Raw genomic sequence first — 27,090 nt, forward strand, 5'->3', positions numbered from 1 at the left:
CACCAGCTATTGGTGGAGTGAAGAGACAGTGATGCTGTCAATTCGGTGGATAGGGATGATTGGGAGGCCATGATTGTAAGGGCTGATTGAGGGACTTTGGTCAGGACACCGGGGTTGCACCCCTGCTCTTTACTAGAAGTGCCATGGGATTTTTCATGACCACAGAGAGTCAGGACCTTGGTTTAACATCTCAACTGAAAGACGGCGCCCACTGACAGTGTATAGTGTCCCCTTCACTTTTAACGGGGCATTAGGACTCACACAGACCACAGGTTGAGCGCCCCCTGCTGGCCTCTCTTACACCACTTTCAACAACAACCTAGTCTTCCCATGTGGTCTCCCATCCAGTTACTGACCAGGCTCAGCCCTGCTTAGTGAGTAACTGGTCTTGGGCTGCAGGGTGATATGGCTGTGGCCATTATTAATGTACTGATTTGAATTTTCCTTACATGTAACTGCTCTGTCAAAACTGAGTTTAACTGTATTGATGGAGGCAATGTGATATGTGCATGTAAAGGTTAAATTGTAATGACTTAATACCTTTTTTTCCCCAGAGTATGTGATGTATCTTACAATGTACATAGTGTAATACTCTGTGGCTTACTATAGATTAATCTGCATTATGTCATTTGCAGTAGCAGAATTGGTAAACTCCTCAGCTCTTTGTGTGGTTGACCCTGTTTAGAGAACAGCTGAAGAATGCTTTCTGTTTTGTTTATGTTGTAGTCTACTCTGTGGCACATATGTTAAGGCAACAGGTTCGCTGTTGTGCAGGGTCATGTTGGACTAGTGCAGTGTTTATATGGTTAATAGGAAAAAAAGACAAAAGAGGATGACGTATTTATTTGCACGTTTGATTTATTCTATTAATCTACAGAAGAAAGCACCACAGCAATCCAGGTTTGGAGAGATCCGGCTAGTGCTTTCACTCTTCGTCAGCCCCCTTCTGTTAGGAAGAAAATAAAAGACAAATGTTAAAGATCAGGGTGGGTAAAATCTACTAGGCAATATTTCAAGGGTTAGTTCACCCAAAAATGAAAAGGCTGTCATCATTTACTCATCCTCCACTTTTTTCAAACATATCTGAGCTTCTTTCCTCTGTTGAACACCAAGGAAAATATTTTGAAATATGCTGGAAAAAACAGCCAACTTCCATTGTATTGTCTGTTTCTTCTGTGGATTTCAATGGTTGCTTTTTTCTCAGGTTCTTCAGAAATTTTGTAAAAGTTTGGAGCCTCTCAAGTGTGAGTAATTCAAGAGTTCACACTTAGCTGATGATTGATAATAAAGCTAGTTTGGCTGTCCCGGGAGAGAGTCCTGAGCTTATAAGATCCTCGAGCCCTGGGCTCCCTCCCGTTGCAAGGCAAGAGGGGAGTTTGAGCTCAGGTAGATCTCGATGACTCCTCCTCTTGCTTGTTGTAGCTAAGTGTCAGATATGGATGCTGAAGGTACTCAGAGTTTAGCTAAAATATTTTGAATTAGAGTGCCTGTTTTTGAACTGTGGGAGGAAACCGGAGGACCTGGGGAAAACCCACGCGACCACGGGGAGAACGAGCAAACTCCGCACAGAAATGCCGTCTGGTTTGGAAAGGAATTAAACCAGGGGCATTTTTTGCTGTGAGGCAACAGCGCTAATCGCTGGCCACCGTGACGCCCCCGTTTGCCCGTTTGGTTCAAGACAAAAATAATGAGATGAGAACAGTCCAGTTATTTATAGTGAGTTAAGGATCTTCTGATAGGATAATCAGTCATTAGCTAAAGTTGGAACAGCTGTAAACAATCATAGGCACGTGATCCTCTCTAAATTTGTTTATAAATAAACTTCACATGGTGAGAGATTGTTTAGGTCCCTTTGTTGAGTATACAACTGTATCATTTGGGTCATGATGTAAACAGTCTCTAAATAAACAATACTAAATAAGATTTCATATAATAGACTTTAGGATGTCATGTCAAATGCATATGCCTAGATACTTCCTATGTTAGAAAATAAGCATGTTAACCTCATCCAGTTTAAAACTGTTTCAATTCTAAACAAATAATTGACATGTATTGTTCTATTGGTAAATACCTGCTTTGCTATTCCTGAAGTCACTGTAAAATGCAGATTTATAGTTGACCCGTGACTATTTTTTAGGCTTTTCTCAGATTTATTTATGACTAAAAAAGTTTTTAAGTTTTTAACTGTTACCTTGGATCCTGAATCACGGCTCTTGGCTCTCAGCTTGTTGACCTGAGATTCAGCAATATCAGCCCTCTCCTCTGCCTCGTCCAGCTCATGCTGCAGCTTACGGAACTTGCCCAGGTTAGAATTGGCCTGTTCCTCCTATAGGATACAAACAAGAGTATTTGTGAAAATCACAGTTAGGCACATAAATTATTGTATGATGGCACCAATAGGTGGAAAAAAGCACTCACAGCCTCTTCAGCAGTTCTCTTGTAGGACTTGACCTTCAGCTGCAGTTTGTCCACCAGATCTTGAAGACGAGCCAGATTCTTACGGTCTTCCTCAGTCTGTGGAAACATACAACATGTTTTAATTTATGTTGAATACAAAGTTTTCAAAGAATAAAATGATCATATCAAGCAAGGACAAAATTGTTGGTAAGTTTTTCCTACCTGGTAGGTGAGCTCCTTAATGCGCCTCTCATATTTACGGACACCTTTTACAGACTCGCTTGCCTTTCTCTGTTCCATCTCCACCTCACTTTCCAGCTCTCTGACCTATGAGAGAAGTTTAGGAAATGGAACACCATTTAAGCAAATTCAATGTTTGAAGAGAAAATCCCTGAGTTTCAAGAACTTACCCTAGATTCCAGTTTCTGGACCTGCTTCTTGCCACCCTTCATGGCGATCTGCTCAGCTTCATCCAGACGGTGCTGCAGGTCCTTGATGGTCTGCTCCATGTTCTTCTTCATGCGCTCCAGATGAGCACTGGTGTCCTGCTCCTTCTTCAGCTCCTCTGCCATCATGGCAGCATCAGTGATGGCCTTCTTGGCCTTTTCCTCAGCATTCCTGCACTCCTGCACTGCCTCCTCAACCTCAGTCTGAAGCTGAGTATTATCTCCCTCCAGCTTCTTCTTCTGATTCAGCAGGCTGGTGTTCTGAACATGGACAGTGTTGACATTCATTAAGTCTGCAGATGATCATGTGTAGTAGAAGAGGTTTATTAATACAGGTGTGTCATACCTGAGAATGCAGGAGCTGAACTCTCTCACTGACGTCCATCAGTTCCTGCTCAGCCAGTTTCCTTCCTCTCTCAGTCTGTTCCACCAGGGATCTCAGCTCATCCAGTTCAGCCTGCAGCAGATTGTTGCGTCTCTCCACAATGGCGATGTTCTCTTTGAGATCATCATTGCCACGCAGAGCGTCATCCAGCTGCAGTTGGGCATCCTACAAAATACAAGCTCACAAATTAATGCTATTCTGAATTTAGGGTTAGGGATCATAAGATCTTGATATGAAGACACTTCATACTTTGAGATGTCCATGAAGACCCTTGAGTTGCTTCTGGGCTTCTGATGCCTGCCTGTTAGCCTGGCTGAGCTGAATCTCCATCTCATTGAGGTCTCCCTCCATCTTCTTCTTCAGTCTGAGAGCTTCATTCCTGCTGCGAGTCTCTGATTCCAGTGAACTCTGCAGGGTATCCACCACTCTCTGCTGGTTTCTCTTGGCCTGCTCCATCTCTTCATCTTTCTCAGACAGCTTACGCTCAATGTCAGCTTTGACCTGATTGAACTCTAGTTGAGCTCTGAGGATCTTGCCTTCCTCGTGTTCAAGAGAGCCCTATGAATAGTATAAGGTGTGTTATTCAAAGTCTAGAGAGAGAGATTTGCATTACTTGTTGCTTTAATGCTGCTTGATAAGAACTGATATGACATGAATATGTCGGTAGAAGAAATATGTATCTTTTACCTCAGCTTCCTCCAGAGCAGTTTGTATCTCTTGTTTCTCCTGCTCCAGTTGTTTCCGAACTTTCTCCAGCTCATGAATGTTTTTCCCACTCTCACCAAGTTGCTCAGTGAGATCAGAAATTTCCTCTGTGCAACAGACATAGCATTAGCACTCATGCTAATAATTAAACTAAAGATTTGCAGCTGTACAACCATCCTCACCTTGGAGATTCTTGTTCTCCCTCTTCATGCTCTCCAAATGATCCAGAGACTCCTCATAGGAGTTCTTCAGCTTAAACAGTTCAGTGCTCAGAGATCTGGACTCTTTCTGGGCACTTTCCAGTTCAGTTTGGGACTCCTCATACTTTTGCTTCCACTCAGCCAGGACCTGGTTACATTAAACAAGGTTTAATGACCAATTAGCAGTCAATTGATCAGATTGTAATGTTCTTTAAAAAAACAGCACTGGACACTATCTAGAGTAAGAAACGTTTAACATTAATTATTTTTCTTTTTTATATATGGTTTGTAAAATGTTTCCATTCTTTTCCAAATAATGTATTTCTTACTTTATCAAAGTTTCTTTGCTTCTTGTCCAGAGCAGCAGCAGCAGCATTGGATCTCTCCACGTCCACCATAAGATCTTCAATCTCATTCTGGAGCCTGTGCTTGGTCTTCTCCAGAGAGGAGCATTTAGCATTAACAGCTTCCACAGCCTCTTCTGCATCTTGCAGACGCTGAGCCAGCTTCTTCCTGAAATCAATCAATCAAAATGATTCAAATTTTTTGACTCATGTAAAAGCATCATTAATTTAGCTGAACGTTTGAACGTGTTTATAATTCATGTTGGACCCAGTGGGAAAAGTCATTACTAAAACTATTTAATTTAGGTTTAAAAGTTTTCAGTTTCTTACTTGGCCTCCTCCAGCTCCTCAGTCCTCTGGATGGCATCAGTTTCATACTTGGTTCTCCACTGAGCCACTTCAGAGTTTGCCTTGGACAGACTACGCTGCAGCTCAGCTTTGGCTTCCTGCTCCTCTTCATATTGTTCCCTCAACAATTCAGCATCATGACGAGCAGACTGAACTGCATGTGCCAGGGCATTCTTTGCCTAAAAGAAAAAGAATTGTTAGTTGGATGAAAGTCATTATTATTGTCCTCATGCATAAAAAAAAATGATTCAGCTTCTAGAAAAAGAAAAAACACTATGAATTGCATCAAACCTTGACTTCCTCCTCTAGCTGTCTCTTGAGGTCTTCAATCTGCTGGGTGTAGGACTGCTTTCCTCTGGTCAACTGAGACACCAGGGAGTCTTTCTCCTCCAGCTGTCTGGACAGTTCACCTGAAATACCAGAAAATAAATTTAATGACAAATTTACATTTTAGAGCGACACATTTTAGCTGATTACTATTGAGACCCTACCATTCTCAGTTTGCAGCTTGGCTTTTTGCATGGTGAAATCGTTGATTGTGCGCTGTCCTTCCTCTGATTTGGTTCTGTACTCACTCATCTGGTCCTCCAGAGTTCTGCACATTTTCTCCAGGTTTGCCTTGCGGATTAAATATGTAATAGTTGATTGCTTTGTTTGACTGACTAGACATGGATCATGTAGGCTCTCAGCATCATCTCCCTTACCTTTGCCTTAACAATCTGCTCCATGTTGGAGACCACATCGTCCAGTTCCAGTCTGAGTTCGCTCTTCTCTTTCTCCAGCTTCTGCTTGACTCTCTGAAGGTTGTCGATCTGCTCTCCCAGATCAGACACACTGTCGGCATGTTTCTTCCTCAGGGTAGAAGCTGTGGCCTCATGCTGCAGAGTGGCCTCTTCAAGGTCTCTGCGCAGTTTCTGGAACTCAGCTTCACGTTTCTTGTTCATCTCGATCTGGGCAGCAGTGGCTCCACCAGCCTCCTCCAACCTCTCGCTGATCTCCTCCAGTTCTCTGGACAGATCGGCTCTCTGTTTCTCAACTTTGGCACGGGCAGCTCTCTCAGCCTCCAGCTCTTCCTCAAGCTCTTCAATTCGGGCCTAAATAAAATGAGGAAAACGTTACAGCTATAGTTCCTAATTATCCATCTGTTTCTTGTTAAGAATTAAGAAGTTTACCTGCAGCTCCTTCAGTTTCTTCTGGAGTTGGGCCTCAAGAGCTTGCTCATCTTCAATTTTGCTATTGAGCTGGCTAATTTCAAAGTCTTTTCTGTGGAGTAAAAAAAGATCACATATTTGTTTTATATTGTAATATTATAGTTTGGATTGTTAAAATGTATAATATATATTATGTCTTACTTTTTTAGCCTCTCTTCCATCTGCTGCTTATCATTTTCCAAATCCATCAAATTCTCTTGAGTAAGCTTCAAGTCACCCTCAAGCTTTCTTTTAGCTCTCTCAAGATCCATGCGAATTTTCTTTTCTTGTTCCAAAGAACCTTCAAGCTGAAATTCGTCCCAAAAAATGTTTATAATTATTTTAATCATTTACAAAGCCTGGTCTTGTAAATTATAGTAATATTTTATAGTAATACTCTTACATCATCCACTTGCTGCTCCAGCTTGGCTTTGGCTTTGGTGAGTGTGTTGACTTTGTCTTCCTCACTCTGGAGGTCGTCCAGTGTTTGCTGATGGGCCTCCTGTAGAGCTTTCTTCTCCTTGGTCAGCTTAGCGATAATCTCATCCAAAGCTGCCATCTCTTCAGTCAGGTTCTTAACCTGTAGACGTTTTTTATTAAATCAGTCATTCTATAATTGTCATCATCATGTTTCAGTGTTCAGTGTTGACAACTAACCTTGTTCTCAGTTGCATGTTTCTCCTTCTCCACTTTGGCCAGAGTGAGCTCCAGATCATCAATGTCTTTCTTGAGTTCAGAGCATTCATCCTCCAGCTTTCTCTTCTTTGCCACTAACTCAGCATTCATTTCCTCTTCATCCTCCAGCCTCTCAGTCAGCTCTTTGACTTTGGCCTCAAACTGGATCTTACTTTTAATCAGACCCTCGCATCTCTCCTCAGCATCGGCAAGATTATCTTGCTCCTACAAAATTCATATTTTGTTAGTTTTTTTTATACGCAAAAAGTAAAAAGTAATTTTATTTCCATACGGACTCACAGACTGCACTGCAAGCTGCAGGTCATTCTTCTCTTGGAGAAGGGAAACCATCTTTTCTTCAAGCTCCTTTTTGCGGGCTTCAGATTTGGCATAAGCTTCCTTCAGCTTGGTGAATTCCTCCTTCATGTTGGCCATCTCTTTCTCAGTCTCTGCAGTCTTCAGCAGTGGTTTGATCTTGAAGTACAGCTTCATCCAAGGCCAATTCTTGACCCCCATGAAGGCACGCACATTCCACTGGATCACCAGCAATGAATCTCTGTAGATAATAAAAGCAATGCTCAATGTAGTGTTATAAATTGAGAATATGTAAAGACTGAAAAGCTGAAATCAAACCTTCTCTCCACAATTTTCTGAAATTCAATTCTTGAGAGAATACCACGAGCTCTTGCTTGAATTCCAGTTATAATAAGTGCAAGACGGTCATCTCGCATCTCCTCAAGAGTACCCAGAAGACCAGCCTTGAAGAACACCTGAAAAGAAAAGAATTGTGCTTAATAGCCGATGACAGTGTAAAAGTGGCTTGAGAAAAAAGTCACAGGTATAAACATACCTTAGTATGTCCTAACTTGTACTGGTTGTGATCAATGTCCAGTGAGCCCAGAAGTTTTTCTGCACCCTTCTTGTTATCAATAAACTGTCCCTCAGGAATGGCTGATGGGTTCAGGATGCGGTATCTACAAACATGAAAAATATTTTATGCTTTTTGTGCATGATATACTTGTTTGAATTTCGGTTAATATGTGTATTTTTTGTTTTTAGCAAATACTTACTGTAATTATGAATGTTTGTTATGCATCTTGAAATACCAAGGGGTCACACCCAACATTATTTTGCAAGACATAAATTTAGTTTCGTACTAACCGTTGTTTGAAATCTCCATACAGGATCCTGTTAGGGAAGCCCTTTCTGCAGATTCTGATGCCCTCCAGCACACCGTTACAGCGCAGCTGGTGCATGACCAGAGGATTCTCCATCGCCCCAGGAGTCTTAGTCTCATTGGGGATCAGGCAGCGCACAAAGTGAGGGTGAGTTGACCTCAGGTTGGTCATCAGCTTATTCAGGTTCTCCTGTGTGTGTACCATTAAAAAATAGATTAATATACAACAGTATCATACAACAGTATCAATAAGGGTGTCACGATCCTCCAAATTCTCGATTCGATTACATTTTCGATTCTAAAGTCACGGTTCGATTCGATTTTCGATTTCAAAAAGAAAAATTTCCGCAGGACTCGTGAATAGGCAGTGATCTGTGTCCTTATAATGGCGTCAGTAAAAAAGGTGCACAACCAACAGGAACCAGCCAACAGTATCTGAGGTGTTCGCTAAAATTACCAAGTACAAGTGTGAAAGTAAAAGACTGAAGCAGTCTACTGACCCGCTGACTGCCTGGACCCGCTGTCTCTAGCGCATGACAGTGTGTGTGCGTCTCTGTGTGTGCCTGCCTGTGTGTGTGGTCACGTGATGTGCGTTTTCAGCGGTAGTGAGGAAGGAGGGCTGCTCAGAAATGCAAAACGCCAGTGTGGATGTGGATTGTCATCATTATAAAATGCCATTTAAAAACTAAGACCTATTAATGTAAACAGGGCCTGGGTGTGTATTTTTTGCGAGCAGATTTTGCAACGGGGGCGGGGCAGAGGATCGTGATGCCGATGGTGTCTATTGGTCCAACTCTAATGCATAGCAGAGCTTGCAAACTATGTATTTTTTTCGACAACTCAAACATTGTCAATATAACTCTAACTGGAAATCCAAAATACTTTCACACCGACGACTTCATTTAAAGAGGAGAGGGTTTAAGCTCTGTCGACGAGTTTCCTGTGTCTGCAGTTCCGCTTGGCAAGCCAAGCTGACATGACATGGGGGCGTGGCAGCATCAACGATTCCATTTTTTGATTTGATAATCGAAATTAAGCATAAATTCAAAATCCTGAATTCGAAGTGTAATATTATTAAATAGTCTTACATACCCTATGAAGAGCTGATACTGTCTGGAAGGAAGAACCCTTTTTTTTGGCACCTCCTTTGCCTTTACCTCCAGAATCAGCTGTAAAATATTTTTCTGGTTTTATTATACAGTAAGCTTATTGCTTGTTATATTTGAAAGTCACACATCAGTACTTGCCTGACTCGGCACCAGCGTAATTAGCAAACAGAGTACCCAACAGTTTAAGAGTTGATTTCTGGAACAACCCTACAACCGTCTCATTCAGAGGATCCTTGTTCTTCACCAGCCAGTTTGAAATATTGTAGTCAACAGTGCCAGCATAGTGGACCAGGGCGAAATGGGCCTCTGGTCTACCCTTGACAATCCTGGGCTTCTGGAAGTTAGGGTTTTTGCCCAGATGGTTGTCATAAAGCTTTGCTTTAAATGTTGCATCACTGGCTTTGGGGAACATGCACTCCTCTTCTAGGATAGACATGATACCCATGGGCTGAAGAGAAATGTAAGTGTTAATATGAGAATGAAAACACACAGAAGCAGTTCGAAACCTGATGTATACATGGTCATGTTTGGAAGACTTCTGCACATAAACTCACCTTCTCAATAAGCTCAATACAAGCCTGTAAGTCCATGCCGAAGTCAATAAACTCCCACTCAATCCCTTCCTTCTTGTATTCCTCTTGCTCCAGCACAAACATGTGGTGGTTGAAGAACTGCTGCAACTTCTCATTAGTAAAGTTGATGCACAGCTGCTCAAAGGTGTTGAACTGCACATGGAATGAAATTGCAACAATAAAACATGCGGTACTGTTGGGAATATTTCTGATTAACAACGACCATGCCAGCTTACATCAAAGATCTCAAAGCCAGCAATGTCCAGCACACCAATGAAGTACTGGCGAGGCTGTTTGGTGTCCAGGGATTGGTTGATTCTCACAACCATCCAGAGGAACATCTTCTCATACACTGACTTAGCCAGAGCACCAATCGAGTAATACACCTGAAAGAGTGGAAGCAAATTAAATGTAATAATATATTGCATGATTTAGGTGGCTGTATCAGTGGTAAATAATGTGATGTCTCTTTACCTGCTGGACATTCTGTCCTTTGGTGACCCACTCATTTCCTACTTTGACTCTTGGGTGGCACAAACCCTTGATGAGGTCAGCAGAGTTCAGGCCCATCAGATAAGCGACTTTGTCAGCATCTACATGTTGATACAGCAATGTCAATGTAGCAATACAGTGCTACAACTCCAGATAAAACATATATTCATTTTATGAAGCTGAGGTTTCAAATTGTTCTGACCCTCAGTGCCATCAGCCTCGGCCTGTTCCTCTCTCTGCTTCTGCTTGAACTTCATGTTGCCGTAGTGCATGATGGCACCAGTCAGCTTGTAGATGCTGTTCTTCTCCTCTTGGGTGAAGCCCAGCACATCAAACGCTTCCTGCAACATATACACAAAGGTCAAATGTGCTAGGATGACAGAATTGTGCATTTTGGATTTAAAATCTGGGATTCCACAAGTCATGGAAATGTAAAAGTCAATTACAGATATTACAATTTATTGAATATTAGTTTTCTTTCTTTGCCCGAGCCATGGAGTATATGAGAAATTTATTTGCCATTTTAAATTGTACAATTGTTTTCTATGCTTAGTTTTTTATCATGTTATTTCACTTGTTTTGCCTGTTTACAATTGCCAACCAAATGAAGTTATCAGCCTGTATCTGTTAAAATATGGTGTGTGGCTGTATTTGTCTGCTCAGTAGTCAGTCAGTTCCTCCTGGATTTTGTGCAAAATATTTCAGATTGTTGTGGCCTAAAATACAGGGTGTTCGCGGGGTCTTAAAAAGTATTGAAAGCTGATAAATCAATTATGAGACAATTAGGGCCCTTAAAAGTTAATAAAAAGTCTTAATTGCATTTTTATGAGGTCTTAAATTTTGTTTAAGCATTGTCCAAAGGGTTTGACAACAAAACAGCGTAAATATAATTATTTTTTCTTCTAATATTAACTACGGCGTGCTCCATCCACATGATTGGTTCAGGCCAGGGCTTGTCTAGCCAAGCTCCTTCGTCCCTGTGATGTCATGTAACTTGCCACAAACGCGGGAAGATGACGCTTTCCACATGCAGCAAAACCTTAGAGAGAAACTGACAGCAAAATGGGAAAATGATAGTTTGTGTACTCCCTAGTTGAAGAAAGACGAGTTTAAATAATGGCTGAAGCCTGTCACTAAAAACAACCACGTAATTTTTTCTTTCATGCTTTATTTCTTCAGAGCTTATCTGAGTTCTGTTGCATTGTTGTGCGTAATTTATTTATTTAACAACAACTGTTTATTAGCAACTGTTTATTAAGTTAAAGGGTTGATACTGATTAGAACTTGAAGTGACGATGGGGTCATCAAAAATTCTGAGAAGGTCTTTAAAAAGTCTTAAAAAGGCAATGAAATTTCCTTTAGGATTCCTGCATATACGATGAAATGACAAATGCAGTGACTTTTGAAAATTTACAGCATTTCTTGTGATGTTTTGCTGTGAAAATATGTACAAATTTACACATCTTAGTTCTTCAGTACTTTTATGACCTCTAGAAGCATTAGTGTCTGACATATTGCACATATTAATAATTAATTATTGTTCATTCAATAATTTTCCTTACGCTTAGTTCCTTATTTATCAGGGGTTGCCACAGCGGAATGAACCGCCAACTACTCAGGCGTATGTTTTACGCAGTGGATGCCCTTCTGGCCGTAATTATAATTTATAATTATATAAATAATTATATTAGTATAATTAATTAATATGAAGCAATGCAGATGTTTTGGCAGGAATTTGAACCGTGTCCTGGCTTTCTAAAGCAGGGGTCACCAACCTAATTCTTGGGTAACGGTTAATGTGAGGGGCTACCAGTTTGATACACACTTCTCAAATAACAAATATGCTCAATTTAATTTTAATTATGTGTTATTGTTAATAATTAATGATATTCATCTATGTGAAGACACTGATCATGTTAATGACTTCTCACAATAGTTGTCAACAATGATTTATCAAGATAGGAAACGGGTAAATATCAATACACTCCATATTAAAATATTTATTTATATTTAAAAAATATGTATTTTTAAAAATATTTTTATATTCAGTAGTTTTTTTTTTATAAATATTTATTTATTTTATTTCTTAATTAAATATTTATTAGTTAATTAATTTATTTATTTAATATTTATTTATTTAATATTTATTTATTTATTTTATTTGATATTTATAGATAAATATCAAGACACTTCATTTGTCTGAAATAGTTTTTAAAGTTTTTTTTACATACAAAATAACTTAATGTCAATTTTAGTTTTACACCAATGCAAGTGTGATTTAAAAAGAATAGCTACAAAAATATTGGATGGTGCTGTGATGAGCTATTTTTAGAACAGGCCTGCGGGATACTCATATGACCTGCTCTAAAGTCTGCAGGAAATCTGTGGCAATTTTGTATCTTATTTGCTTGATATCCAGTAAATTCATCACAAAATTCTGGAGGGACTGCTCAACACAACAGCAGCCTATTTTCTATTCAGTATAGAGCCATAATTTAGTCAGTTAAAGTCAGGGAGAAGTCAGAAACGTTGACATTGTGTTTAAAGTAGGAACCCTGTACAATGTGCTATCTTGTATTGATAACTGTTTTAACAAACCACCCACATCAGTGGCAATCAGCTCATCCCTGTCATCAATAGATGCCACTTGTGTCTCTCCTTGGGAGATATAGGAGTAGTCATAGGGGTTATTGGTGATGAGCAGCATCTCTAAGGAGAAATAGGAACATTGGTCAGAAAGCACTCTTCTAATTAGAAGTTGAAATGTATGATGCATGAATTTACCCAGCAGTTCTGGTTTCCTCTGAGACAGGATCTGGTAGAAGATGTGGTAGTCCCTCTCAGCCTTGAGCTGATAAGTGACACGAGACTTTTCCAGCAGATCTAAACAAATTCAGTTTCAAAACGGTTACATGTTTCATGATTGTTGAAATAGCTTAATGAAAAAGAAGTATACTTTAAGTTTAAACAGCAAAGATCAGTCCAAGGCATTTGAAAAATGTACAAGGCTACACAAGGCTAATGTGTAAAGGCAGAGAGCTGTCTTCATCAGGGTAACCGTGATCAGGCCGCATATTTAAGATTAGTTCATTTGTTAATTGCAACACTACTTTTGTTGCATATCGACTGGAATGTCTATGCAGATGCTTTTATATAGGAATGACTAAGAAAAATAAAATTGAGATTAGCTTATCATAAAAATGTGATACATTCTTGTAATCCACAATATCAAACAGCTATATATTATAAAAATCCCAGTTCATTAAAAATGGTTGGTATAAAGCATATTTTTAATTCTACAAGGAGAGGAGACAGGATAAAAAGATTAAAACAGAGAAACCTTTTGGATCTATACATTAAAAGTGACTTGTGTGTGTGTGTGTGTGTGTGTGTGTGTGTGTGTGTGTGTGTGTGTGTGTGTGTGTGTGTGTGTGTGTGTGTGTGTGTGTGTGTGTGTGTGTGTGTGTTTGTGTGGTGTGTGTGTGTGTGTGTGTGTGTATACAGTTGAAGTCAGAATTATTAGCCCCCCTTTTAATTTTTGTCTCTTTTTTAAATATTTCCCAAATGATGTTTAACAGAGCAAGGAAATTTTTACAGTATATCTGATAATATTTTTTCTTCTGGATAAAGTCTTATTTGTTTTATTTAGACTAGAATAAAAGCAGTTTTTAATTTTTAAAAAAACATTTTAAGGTCAATATTATTAGCCCCTTTAGGCTCATTTTTTCATAATCTACAGAACAAACCATCATTATACAATAACTTGCCTAATTACCCTAACCTGCCTAGTCAACTTAATTAACCTAGTGAAGCCTTTAAATGTCACTTTAAGCTGTATAGAAGTGTCTTGAAGAATATCTAGTCTACCATTATTTACTGTCATCATGGCAAAGATAAAATAAACAGTTATCAGAAAAGAGTTACTATTATGTTTAGAAATGTGTTAAAAAATCTGCTCTCCGTTAAACAGAAAATGGGGAAAAAATTAACAGGGGGGCTTCATCTATGTTGTATTATTTGAGAAATATATAACACGCATTATCTTTATTATTATTATTATTATATATATATATACATATATATATTTTTTTTTGTCTCCATTTAGTTTGTTTTGTTTAGTTTTTTTTGTTTTTTCTCCCCTCTATCAATGCTGAATTAATGAGGATTGTTGAGTTGACCTTGTTTAATATATTATTTTAGTATTGTTTAGATATTCTAATGAGTCATGAGACCGTAGCATTCAAAAGAAACTAGACGTAAACTGCCTAATGAAGTAGGCTTTTCAAAGATTAGCCATGTGAATAACGACTTTTTAAAACGTTTTCCACATTTTTTGAGTGCCTTGGACTGATTTAAGCTGTTTATTCTGATGAATCTCTTGCCCAAAGAGCAACCCCTGAGCACTTTTTGTACGATTTTGGATTTTTATATAAGTTTGTTTAATATAATAAGTATACTTAAGTGGCGTTAAAGTTTATTTAGTATATTTAAGTATACTTCATGTATTAAATATACTAACATTTATTTACTAGTAGTATACTAGTAAGTGTACAACTTTAATACCACTAAAATGGGCCACTTTTTTTCTATAAATTTTTACTTTTAATTGGCTTATAACTATAACAGTAGTAAATTTGTGTACAAGTAGTCCACAGTTAAGTTTTACAGTTGTACTGTAAGCAAGCTAATCACTATACTAGCCGTTTTCTAGTATTATAGTAATCAACATTTGAGGTGTATCAAGACAAGACAAGACTACATGTACTTAGCATATCTGTTGTTCCTTCCACTATGGTAGGTCTTTGTTGAATTATGCTATTTAAGCAGCTTTTATAAAAATCAGAAGAACACAATACTAGCGTGCATCTCAAGGCAAAACAATGGCACTGACATATTTAAGATTTGTCACTGTGAGTTGGGCCCAATTCTATTTTTTACCCCTTGGTTACAAGTAGTGTACTGAAAAATATCCTTTAACGCCTTCAAGATAAAGAGAATTAAGACAGCCCTACCCCTTCACATAAACGTGCAAAATGAGGAGTAAAGGGAAGGTCTAAGTGGGAGAATTGGGATTGGGCCTTTTTTTCAGTTCAGACCTCTCAAATTTCAAGCTTAGTCTCGCATACTTTGAATAAATAGTTGTAGTTCATTAAACAAGTATAGACTATATATATATATATATATATATATATATATATATATATATATATATATATATATATATATATATATATATATATATATATATATATATATATATATATATTGGACTTGACTGTAAGACAAGTATATTTAAGTGCAATCTCAAGTACATTCATTTCAGATAATTACTTAAAATCTTTTTTTTTAATGAAAATAAATATAATTACAGCACACTTGAATAAACTTATTTTTCATAAGGGGGATGTTGGGCAGTTGAGCACTTACAAGTCTCAATGTCAGCAGAAGACAACTTTCCACTGACTCCAAAATGGATACGAATAAATTTACCCTGTAAATAAAGCAAGGCTACAATAAATAACAGACTCTTAAAACACATCATGAAAGCAATATAAAATATCCATACCAAGTGCACTTACAAATCGCGAGGAGTTGTCATTCCTGATGGTCTTGGCATTACCAAAAGCCTCCAGAGCAGGATTACACTGGATGATTTGATCCTCCAGAGTACCCTGAGAATCAAATTTTAAAAATAATTGTGTGGTACAACAATGGCCATAGTGTGGTAAAATAATAATCTAAAAAAAAATCCCAATTTAGCCATTGTATAGGAATTAAGCACCTTTTTCTCCTGTGATGGATCCTTTTTGCCGCCTGGTGCTGCTGCAATGCTGGCAAAGTACTGGATTACTCTTTTAGTGTTCACAGTCTTTCCAGCACCGGATTCTCCACTAAGAATTGGAAACAGTATAGTTCATCAAAAGACTGATCAAAAACAGGACATGGACAGAAAATACTGGTTAAAGGAGGCCTGTTATTCTACGTAATCAAATTAATTACATACGTGATCAGGACAGACTGGTTTTCTCTGTCTGTGAGGGGGAAAAAGCAATCATTTTAGTTTGTAAAAGTATATTATAAATCTCCTGAAATTACTACAAGACAGCAGTCATGATCTGCTGATATCAGATTTTCTTTTTGGGATTAAACGCTTTCATTACACCATCCACTTGTTAAGTCGTGACGTATGATGATAATTCTGCTTCTGTGTCCAAGCCGCTACTCGTTTGAGTTGAGAAAATGTTCGTTTGTGACCACTTTGTAGTCATGTCACACATTAAAGTGAATTTTCTATAAAGTCATAGTGTACATGACTGCATCTCAGACACCAATATTTTAACAATTTATAAAAAATGAATCACTTTCTGGCCATCAGATATTAAGCATGGATATATACAAACAGTTGAAGTCAGAATTATTAGCCCACCTTTTGTTTTTTGTCTCTTTTTTTAAATATTTCCCAAATTATTTTTAACAGAGCAAGGAAATGTTCACAGTATGTCTGACAATATTTTTTTCTTCTGGAGAAAGTCTTATTTGCTTGATTTCGGCTGGAATGAAAGCAGTTTTAAATTTTTTAAACACCATTTTAAGGTCAATATTATTAGCCCCTTTAAGCTCATTTGTTTTTCAATAGTCTACAGAACAAACCATCGTTATACAATAACTTGCCTAATTACCCTAACCTGCCTAGTTACCCTAAATAACCTAGTTAAGTCTTTAAATGTCACTTTAAGCTGTATAGAAGTGTCTTATTATTTACTCTCATCATGACAAAGATAAAATAAATAAGTTATTAGAAATGAGTTATTAAAACTATTATGTTAAGAAATGCTGAAAAAGAAATCTTCTCTCTGTTAAACAGAAATTTGGGGGGAAAAAAACAGGGGGGCTAATATTTCTGACTTTAACTGTGTATATATATATATATATATATATATATATATATATATATATATATATATATATATATATATATATATATATATATACTGCAATTATGATTTTTGAAAGTATTACATCGCTTTGTAAATGTTTATTAAAAAAGATTAAAAAAGAGACTAAGCCGAAAAGAAAATGAATGAATGAGTTACCATTTGTTAAGTCTCCCCATACAGTTCGATAAAGAAGTTGGAAAAGAATGAAGCATCATCGTGTGACACTTAACAAGCGGATATGTTACTATCACAATATTGACCTAAGCTACAAAAAAAGATTACTGTATGAAATTGTGTATTACCTTACTCTGAATACACGTTCAGAGTAAATAAATGTTTTCAATCAATTAAATTGCAAACATATTATAAAATACAATAGGTGACGCTTTAGTGTAAAGTCTCATTAGTAAAAACTAGTTAATGTGTAAAAATCAACTGTGAGAAACAGCTATATTATAGTTGTATATAGGTTATAGTTAATTAAAAATAATACAGCTGAATTTGATTAGCTATTATTAGTTATTAACGATTATGACTTTGGATCACCTAAGATTTGTTCATTGCAAAAATGACTTCAGCTAAATTAAATAATGTTGAATGGAGCCCTAGCATACAGGTTTAACAAACAAAAAGCCTTTAAACAGTCACATATTTCAGTGTTGTAGGCCAGATTAACATCTAAAATACAATAACTTAATACAAACAAGTTTATTAAGTCGTTAATTTGCTGCTGTGATGAAAAACCACTGGGAATACAACAGCATCAGTGATATAATAATAATTAATATTTGTGATATTTTGACGTGCCCACAAAATCAATATTGTGCATGTTCATTATTAATGGCTCATTTCTACATCACCTGACAGCATGTACTGGTAGGCGTTGTCAGAGATGGAGAAGATGTGAGGAGGAGCTTCAGTCCTCTTCTTTCCTCTGTAAGCAACGACCACCTCCTGATTGTACACTGGCAGCCACTTGTAGGGGTTGACAGTGACACAGAAGAGGCCAGAGTAGGTCTGGAAGAGATCGACAGCAGCTTTAGATCTGCTCCTCCATCATAAAGTGAGTGTGAGAGTGTTTTAAGACTCCACTCACGTAGATCATCCAGGCTGCGTAACGCTCTTTGAGGTTAAACAGCACAGCAGGCTCGTGCAGGAAGGTGAACATCGCCATGTCCTCAATCTTATCAAACTTTGGCGGGTTCTGAGGGTGACAGTCAACCTCCTTCACAGTGACAGTCTGTGGATAACAAAGTTTTGACAGTAAAAAACCTGAATAAGCATTCAATATTGTAAAATATAAGTGCATAAATTAGACCTTACCTTCCCAAATTCAGTCTCAACAGTGACTTTATCACCGTCTCTACTGGTGACGGAGGCTTTGACATACTCAACCTCGGGATCAGGCACGAAACACTCCTTCTTCATGTCAAAAGGACGAGTTTGGGCCTCCAGACGCTCCTTATCTGATTTACGTAAGAACGGAGCCGCAGGCCCAAACTCTGCCATCACAGCATCCCCCATCTTTCAGTCAATCTGCGGAAGAGATGACGATATTCTCTGATTTATTAATATGCTGTTTTATTAACACAGAACACATAAATAGTAAAACAACAGAAATGAAAATAACATAATAGCCATGGCAATCAGAATATTATTGGTAGTATTTAAATAATATTTAGCATTCATAGTCATTATAATAATACCAATAATAATACTAAAATCAGCGATAATAGAAGTAATATTTCTGTGATGAGGACAACCAGTAATAATATATAATATTTTAATTAAATATAGTTTAATATAATATAATATAGTATAATATAATATAATTTAATATAATAAAATATAATTTAATATAATATAATATAATATAGTATAATATAATATAATATAGTATAATATAATATAATTTAATATAATAAAATATATTTTAATATAATATAATATAATATTATATTATATAGTTTAATATAATATAACATAATATAATTTAAGATAATATAATATAATAAAGTATAATATGCTTTATAATATACATAATATAAAGGTAATAATAAGAATAATAATGTAAAAACAATAGTAATAGTCAAATAATTATATAAATAATACATACATACCATACATACACAGCATACTGCATCTATTATAGATTTTCTGTCAGTGATTATATTTATTATTTTATTTATACCCACATATTTCAATCCCAGTTGTGTGAAGGGGATTCAGTGTGTGAATTTTACTATGATAAATACAAATCAAACTTTTAAATCATTTGTTTCTTTGTCTTTTCAGAGAAGGTCTAAACTTAATATACAGGCAAGATATTTAAAATTCCCCTGCAGGACATTATTATTATGACATCCAGTGAGCCTATGAGGTGTAATCAGGCCACACCCACCAGTTGGAGGAGTGAGGATATCAGATTGCAGAAAAGAAAAGTTGACAGAGAGATTCGAGTTTTCAAAGATGACTATAAAGAGATGTATGCGTTAACTATGATCCAATCCAGCACTAAATTATATTTGGAGTTAGGAAGAGTGTAGTTGTGCTTTGTTTGTGAAAAAAACTGACACCTTAATTGATCAAAGTTGACACTTTTGCACTTGTTATTAATTTTCAATGGCATCATATAAATATCTTAAATTGTTGATTTGCTATGCATATGCATGTCTTGAAAGTGTTTTGAGAACTAAAATCATACATACAATAATAGACTGCACTTAAGCATAAATAATATATATCATATTAGAATAAAATATACAATAATATTCTGCCTTACCAGATGAAAGTGTGCCTCGCCAGATGAAATCCAAGTCCTTGCAATGAGAAGGAAACACCATTAGTGAAATGTCATCTTTTTTATTCTTCACTCCTCATCATCAATGTAATATAATATTAACACTTAAAATAAACATATGTTGTAAATTAAAGATTAAATATTTTCTCATACAAACTTACGTCTTACCTTTAGGTGGTACAATGATGTGAGCTTGCAGCATTGTGCGGTAATGAATCTCTTATATAGAGGCACAATGACTGTGACGTTGGCCATCTGTATTTGGTTCGGGTCACTTGTGTGTGTGTGTGTGTGTGTGTGTGTGTGTGTGTGTGTGTGTGTGTGTGTGTGTGTGTGTGTGTGTGTGTGTGTGTGTGTGTGTGTGTGTGTGTGTGTGTGTTACAGTAGTTTAGCATGTGGTTTGTGGTGGCAGCGTCAAAGATCAGAAAGGATTCACAATCGTGCTATTTTTGTCTCATATGTAGATGTGCATTTTTGAGCATCAAATCTTTACTAAATGTATTTTTTTATATACTAAAATTTATTAAGGAAGATCACTACATTTATGTATTAATTATATTGTATTATAATATAGTAGGCTCTATGTCTTTGATGGCTTTATTAGGAAATGTTACAAAATTTACATATTAAGATTATTTATCAATTTTATATTTATAAAAGTTATTATATTTAATAGTTTTAGCTATTTTCATTTACGAAGATCACAACATATATTATATTATATTATATTTTATTACACTTATTAATTATTATATTTATCGATTGTTATATTATATTATATTTATTATTATTATATTTATTAATTGTTATATTATATTATATTATATTAAATGGTTTAATTAGGAAATATTGCAACTTTAATATATTAATATTTATTTTTCTAAATGTTATTATATTTTTAAAAACTATTATATTATATTTAATAGTTTTAGCTATTTTCATTTAGGAAAATCACGACATTTATTATATTTATTATTACAATTATTATATTTATTAATTATTATTATGTATTATATTATATTATATTATAAGGTTTCGTTAGGAAATATTGTGACATTGATATATTAATATTTATTTTTCTGAATATTATTATATTTTTCAATGCTATTGCTTTATATTTAATAGTTTTAGCTATTTTCATTTACGAAGATTACAACATTTATTTATTAATATTATTTATTTTTAAATGTTATTATATTTCTAAATGCTATTATATTTAAGAGTTTTAGCTATTTTCATTTAAGGAAATTACAATAATTATGTTTTGATATTATTTATTTACAAATGATATTTTATTTAAAAATGCTATTATATGATATTTAAGAGTGTTACCTATTTTGATTTAGAAATAATACAACATTTATGTATTAATACTTTTATAAATATTATTCTCATTTGTAAGTCACTTTGAATAAAAGTGTCTGCTAAATTAACAAATGTAAATATATATTATAATTATTCTGCATAATTTATATAATTTGTTTAAAAATTTGAGTCAAATAAAGCAGAATTGTACAAAACTTAATTAGCGGTCAGATTCCAGCATAATACATAGACTGTCTACAATGCAGACAATGTTGTGTCTCACATTATGGATAGTGCAAATATTTCATGTCACGTCCACATGATGTGCTCAGCTGCGTTAGGATGCTTGTCTAGAACTGTGTGTCATTTTCTGTCCTCAAAGAGAGAAAGGCATGCACTGGGAATTTCACAGGTTTATCTTTGTGCTCAAGGATAAAGGCAAGGTAACAATGGCTCACGAGTAAGACGGCTGTCACGGAACAGTAAAATTGTCAGTAGACAGCTGTAACGCAACAATGGATATCTGCACTTGCGACCTTTTGTTCTCATCTAATGCACAGACAGCTGCAACTCTTCTGCTTGTTCTTGTTTGAAGCTTTGACCTTTCTTGGCTACCCAGTGATATATCCATCACTTGTGCTTCACAGATTGCCCTGTTGAATAAGTCACTTAAACAATAATAAAATAATAAAATATCTAAAATAATTTTTAATTTAAATTGCATTTTTGATCTTTAATTTTTACTCTGAAAAGTAGTTTAATTACTCAGAAGAAATTTAAATATTTGAGTTTATACTACTTAAAATTCTGTTAAATATTAATGCATAGAAAATAGCAATTAAACTCTTTTCAGTATTTAAATTGATGTCAAACATAATTTTCAAGCTTTACTTGAAAATATTCCTTAAAAAGAGTTAAATATATATCAAAACAATACAAAACAGCTCAAATTAAAGATATTTTTATTAATTTCAATGAATTTCATATAACTTTTTCAACACATTTCTAATCATAATAGTGTTAGTAACTCATCTATAATAACTGATTTATTTTCTCTGTCATGATGACAGTAAATAATATTAGACTAGATATTCTTCAAGACACTTCTATACAGCTTAAAGTGACATTTAAAGGCTTCACTAGGATAATTAGGGTGAAGTTAATTAGGGAAATCATTGTCAATCCAAAACAAATATTGCTTAAGGAGGCTAATAATATTGACCTTAAAATGGCTTTTTAAAATCATATAAAACTGCTTTTATTCTGAAATAAAACAAATAAGACTTTCTCCAGAAAAACAAATATTAGAGGAAATAAAATAAATATAGGAAATGTTGGAAATCGGGGTAAAATATCAGGGGGTAGTGCGGTCTTTTAGGCCTTAAAAAGTCTTAAATCTACAGAAATGTTTTGTTTTAGCAGGTCTTAGTTTTCTTTGTTCATGTTTAGCTACCCATTCTGGCCAACACACATCTAATCATTAAAAACTTATCTCAATTATACTTTTAACTTTTTATTTAAGAACAACATTTTTAACTCTATTTATCATATTGGTTTAATCATTTTCCAGTTGTTTAAATTTTGTGTATTTACTGCTGAGGAAGCAGTCCTGTTGTGCATACTGCTGTTTATGTATTATAGTTTTTTAAAACATTTTTCTGCTTTTTTTTTTTTTTTTTTTTTTTAAGAAATATTGTTGGAATGAAGTTTATGTATGCAACTAGAGCTTGCTTATTTTAACAACATTTAACATTTTAGTCAGAATTAACTAAAAGTCAGAATTAACTAAAATATTACATTTTTAATTGTTAAATTATTATCATTGTATTATTAAATTTATTAAATTATTTTTAAAAAGTTTGATAGGGCAAATAAAAAATCTTTTCCAACTGGGCTATTCGAAGAACTCCTTGGCGTTTGTAAAACGCTAGCTTGTAACCTTCAGTTGAAAAATATAATTATTCTACAAAATATGTTTGTATAACAAATAATAGAATTACTCTGCTCTCTGAAATGACTAAGACAAAACTGTTGAATTCAGTATTTGGGGCAAGGACATTATAAGTAGATTACCTAAATATTTACAGTAATCCCTTACTTTTTCAGTAATTTAGTCACAGTTACTGTGTGACAGATCATAGAAAGGTCATGTTCAATCATTAAAACCTATTTCTCAAGTTTTTTTGATGATTTTCAAAACAAATGCTTGAAACGGTGCAGTTTCCTAGTTGAAGGCAAAATTATTAGCCTGTTTTCAAATGTTTCACAAGTGCAAGGAAATTAAGTGAGCTTAATTTTCCTTAAGCAAGGAAATCTCTACAGTATTTCCTATATATAGATTATTTTTACTTCTGGAGCAAGTCTAAGGGCTCTATTTTGACGGTCCATGCTCAGAATGCAAAGCACAGGGCTCAAACTCATTCAGGGCGTGTCAGAATCCACTTTTGCTAATATAAGGACGGAAAAATGCGCTTTGCGCCATGGTGCATGGTCTAAAAGGGTTGAGTTTATTTTTTAATGAGTTATAGGTGTGTTTTGAGAACAAACCAATCTCATCTCCCATTCCCTTTAAGAGTCAGTTGTGTCGCGTCATGGCGCATTTGCTATTTACATGATGTAAAGTAAGTGTAAGTGAAAAAACAGAGTGTTTTATTAGCAAGAAGACAGATAAACAGAGCATCTACAGCGCGAGAATGAGAGATAAATGATCTACTTTCACTTTCAGTCTCATGGATAGGGAAACCTTGTACACACAGACATCAATTAGTCTATAAATATTTAATTTAGTTTGTTAAGCGCAAATATTTGTTTCAAAACTGTTTCTAAATTCAGTTCTAATTTCCAGCAAACGAATAAATGAACAATAATAACAAAGTGTGCTCAAAAAACTGAGTTATATCCAAACACACATGCTGTGCCCCATATGGTCTAAAACCTGACAGGTGGACAAATCTAAGCTTGTTTCCAATAAAACAAGTATAAATATGGATATAATAAATAATACTGCTAATAATAATAACATTATACAAAAGCAAATGGTTATGAATGAACTGAAAAAGCCTCCAGAGATGAAGAAGACATGAAGGCAGTGGTTTTTATATTTATGTAGGCTAGAAAATAATATATTTTGTAATATTTTAATCCTTTATATTTATATCCTAGATATATCCTTATTATATCCTTAATATTTAAATTATTTTTCATATGTAAAGATACTTGTGTATTGCTCTACATCTTGTGTGTATTAAGCAGTGTGTAAGCGAGGCGCACAATCATTGCGCTCTGCGCTGGACAATAGACCGGCTTTGTTCTGGTCTTATGAAAAATCTATTATAGTTTCTCAAAATAGCAACGCACCAGCAATACACCTCAACACTCCTTCCTTTTTAGACCAGAACGCCTATGGCCGCACATATAAGCGCAAATGCATTTGCTATTTAAACAGCGTAGCGCAAAATGACACTTGCGGCAAGCTGAAACTAGCAAACAACAATTGCATCGCAGCTTGAGCATATATATATATATATATATATATATATATATATATATATATATATATATATATGTGTGCATGTATGTATGTTTGTATGTATGTATGTATATTTTTTATGTATGTTTTTTTTTTTCCCTCAAGGTCAATATTCTTAGCCCCTATAAGAATGTTATTTTTCCCTAATGACTTGTCTAATCTAATAAACCTAATAAAGCCTTTAAATGTCACTTTAAGCTGAATACTAGTATCCTGCAAAATATCTAATCTAATATTATGTGCTGTCATCATGGCAAAGAGAAAAGAAATCAGTTATTAGAGATGAGTTACATAAGTGAATGTATCCTGAATATATTACAGCACCGAGTCTCTTTTTGCACAAGGTAATGCCGAGCAGCCTGTCTGTTTTAATTGCTCCATCTTAACAGGAAGAACATGGTGAGCAGGTCAAACTAACAGTCTTAGCCTCAGATGTGTCTCTATACAGTGTTAACGCAGTGTCAGCTCTGCAGTGTTGATTTGTGGAGGAGCCGCGTGAGCCGTCACTCAAGACCTTTTGTGAGGTTTGGGTCCTGCCTTGACCTCTCATCCCCCAGTTATTCTGCACCCTCTCAACAAGCACCTTACTTAGTCTTAACACTTGGACAGTCTATTCTAGTCCCCTCATCCTTCACTGAGCCTCATTCTCAGCTGTCTGCTCACCCTGGTTTATCAACACTCAAGAGTAATAATGGAAGAAACCGAGGCACCTTATGGCAAATGAAATTTGTAATGTGAGCTTCCTTCTGTCAGTGGGCACACTGTCATAAAAGCATCTGCTGGGTTAAACAGGAGCACATTGTGTCTGGACGTCCTGTTCGGACTGAACAAAATACCACTTGAGCAATGATATCACACAGTGTGTCTATCCACAATAGTCACATCGCAGGATTAGATTATTTATTAAATATTTTCATTTATTAACCTATTTATACGATGATGATCATGTTATTTTATGTTTGATTGTTCAATTTCTGTATTGAATAACGTTTATTTTTTGCTCTGTCTATATAGGCTTGTAATTTGTTATATTTTATTAAGATGCACAGCATGGAGAAAGACTTGATTGTCCCAGTTGATCTAAATTAACCCAACCTTTCCAAATTGAACTATTCAAATCATCTGGTGAAATTATATTCATATCACAATGTATATTGCAGCAAAACAAAATATTGCAATGTCAGATTTAAATATTGTGCTGCCCTACTACCTTTCTTCTGCTGCTTTAGACCATGCAGTTACTACAAATCAGATTTCAAAGTTTGTCATTTATTAAATGAACCATCTTCTGCGCATTCAATAAATTCAACAGGAGCAGGTTAACATGTCGTAGTAAGCATGGATGCCTATTTAGAAATGTGATGTATATGAACATAAAATTATGGCTACATGATCATGGGTGTACATATTTGTAATTACAATGGTTGAAACCAACACCATGTTTGCAATACGTTGACATATGTTGCACATATGACATATATTATTTTCATTTCCTTCGGCTAAGTCCCTTGTTTATTAGGGTTTACTACAGCAGAATGAACCACCAACTATTCCAGAATATCTTTTATGCAGCTGATGCCTTTCCAGCCGCAACCCGCTACTGGGAAACACCCATACACTCTTACATTCACACACACAGACTGATACACTATGGCCAGTTTAGTTTATTCAATTCACTTACAGCGCATGTCAGGGTAACTGGAGCACCCGGGGACAACATGCAAACTCCACACAAAAATGCCCAGCCGGTACTCAAACCAGCGTCCTTTGAGGCAACAGTGCTAACCACTGAACCACCATGCTGCCACAACATATCATTTATATATGTGAAATCCAAACATGAGCCTGTATGTCATTTGCCTGTATTGTGATTAGTCAGATGTATAGGTGGATCTTGTCGCTTAATAAAAGCTACAAATTTGTATTTCAGTTGGTTGCTAATAATCATATATTTGGGTACTGTATCTTAAATTTCCAATCAATACCAATTGTACAAATATTTGTTTAAATGACAACAAAATTATTACTTTTAATACAAAGTTAATTAACTATAAGGTTAAGGTTAATATAAAGTCAGCATTGTCTGTATTTTAAAATTTAAATACTATTAAATGTTTAGGGTCAGTATTTATTATTATTTTTTTAAAATAATTTAAATATCACTATTCTGTTCATCAAGGCTGCATTTATTAAATGTAAAAAAGTTAAATTGTTCAGTATTTATTTTTTTGTATTTATTACTTATTGTATGCAGTTTCAAATGAAATTATTAGTCCAGTCATTACTGCTTTTATCACTATTATAATAATAATTATATTCATAATAACATTAACTACAACAATTAATATTAGAGTAATTTTTGAAGGATCATGTGACTGAAGGCTGAAGCTGAAAATGCATCATTAAAATCACTGGAAGAAATTATTAAATTAGATTGTAAACTATATACTTTTGAACAGTTATTTTATAGTGCAATAA

General features: G+C 35.2%; 2 protein-coding genes across 2 annotated transcripts in view; one reads left to right on the forward strand and one right to left on the reverse strand.

Annotated features, from left to right (window-relative positions):
• The window catches only part of katnip (katanin interacting protein), a 1,410,884-nt gene that overhangs the window by 1,155,336 nt on the left and 228,458 nt on the right, over positions 1–27,090 (forward strand). The gene's annotated exons all lie outside the window — the stretch shown is intronic.
• On the reverse strand, positions 926–19,973 carry smyhc2 (slow myosin heavy chain 2). Its single transcript, NM_001102626.2, is given in 39 exon segments — positions 926–946; positions 2,192–2,326; positions 2,419–2,514; positions 2,620–2,724; positions 2,808–3,104; positions 3,190–3,393; positions 3,478–3,786; positions 3,916–4,040; positions 4,116–4,281; positions 4,463–4,646; positions 4,808–5,004; positions 5,117–5,235; positions 5,317–5,443; positions 5,530–5,919; positions 5,998–6,088; positions 6,178–6,323; positions 6,419–6,595; positions 6,673–6,915; positions 6,991–7,246; positions 7,324–7,460; positions 7,541–7,664; positions 7,852–8,057; positions 8,960–9,036; positions 9,115–9,424; positions 9,531–9,701; positions 9,785–9,934; positions 10,023–10,141; positions 10,243–10,381; positions 12,646–12,749; positions 12,825–12,923; positions 15,468–15,531; positions 15,620–15,712; positions 15,823–15,931; positions 16,045–16,072; positions 17,839–17,995; positions 18,075–18,218; positions 18,302–18,514; positions 19,761–19,797; positions 19,947–19,973. Coding segments are annotated over 37 exon segments (5,820 nt in total). The 5' UTR covers positions 18,503–18,514; positions 19,761–19,797; positions 19,947–19,973.

The sequence above is a fragment of the Danio rerio genome, chromosome 24 (assembly GCF_052040795.2).
Source record: "Danio rerio strain M-AB ecotype USA chromosome 24, GRCz13ab, whole genome shotgun sequence".
NCBI lineage: Eukaryota > Metazoa > Chordata > Actinopteri > Cypriniformes > Danionidae > Danio > Danio rerio.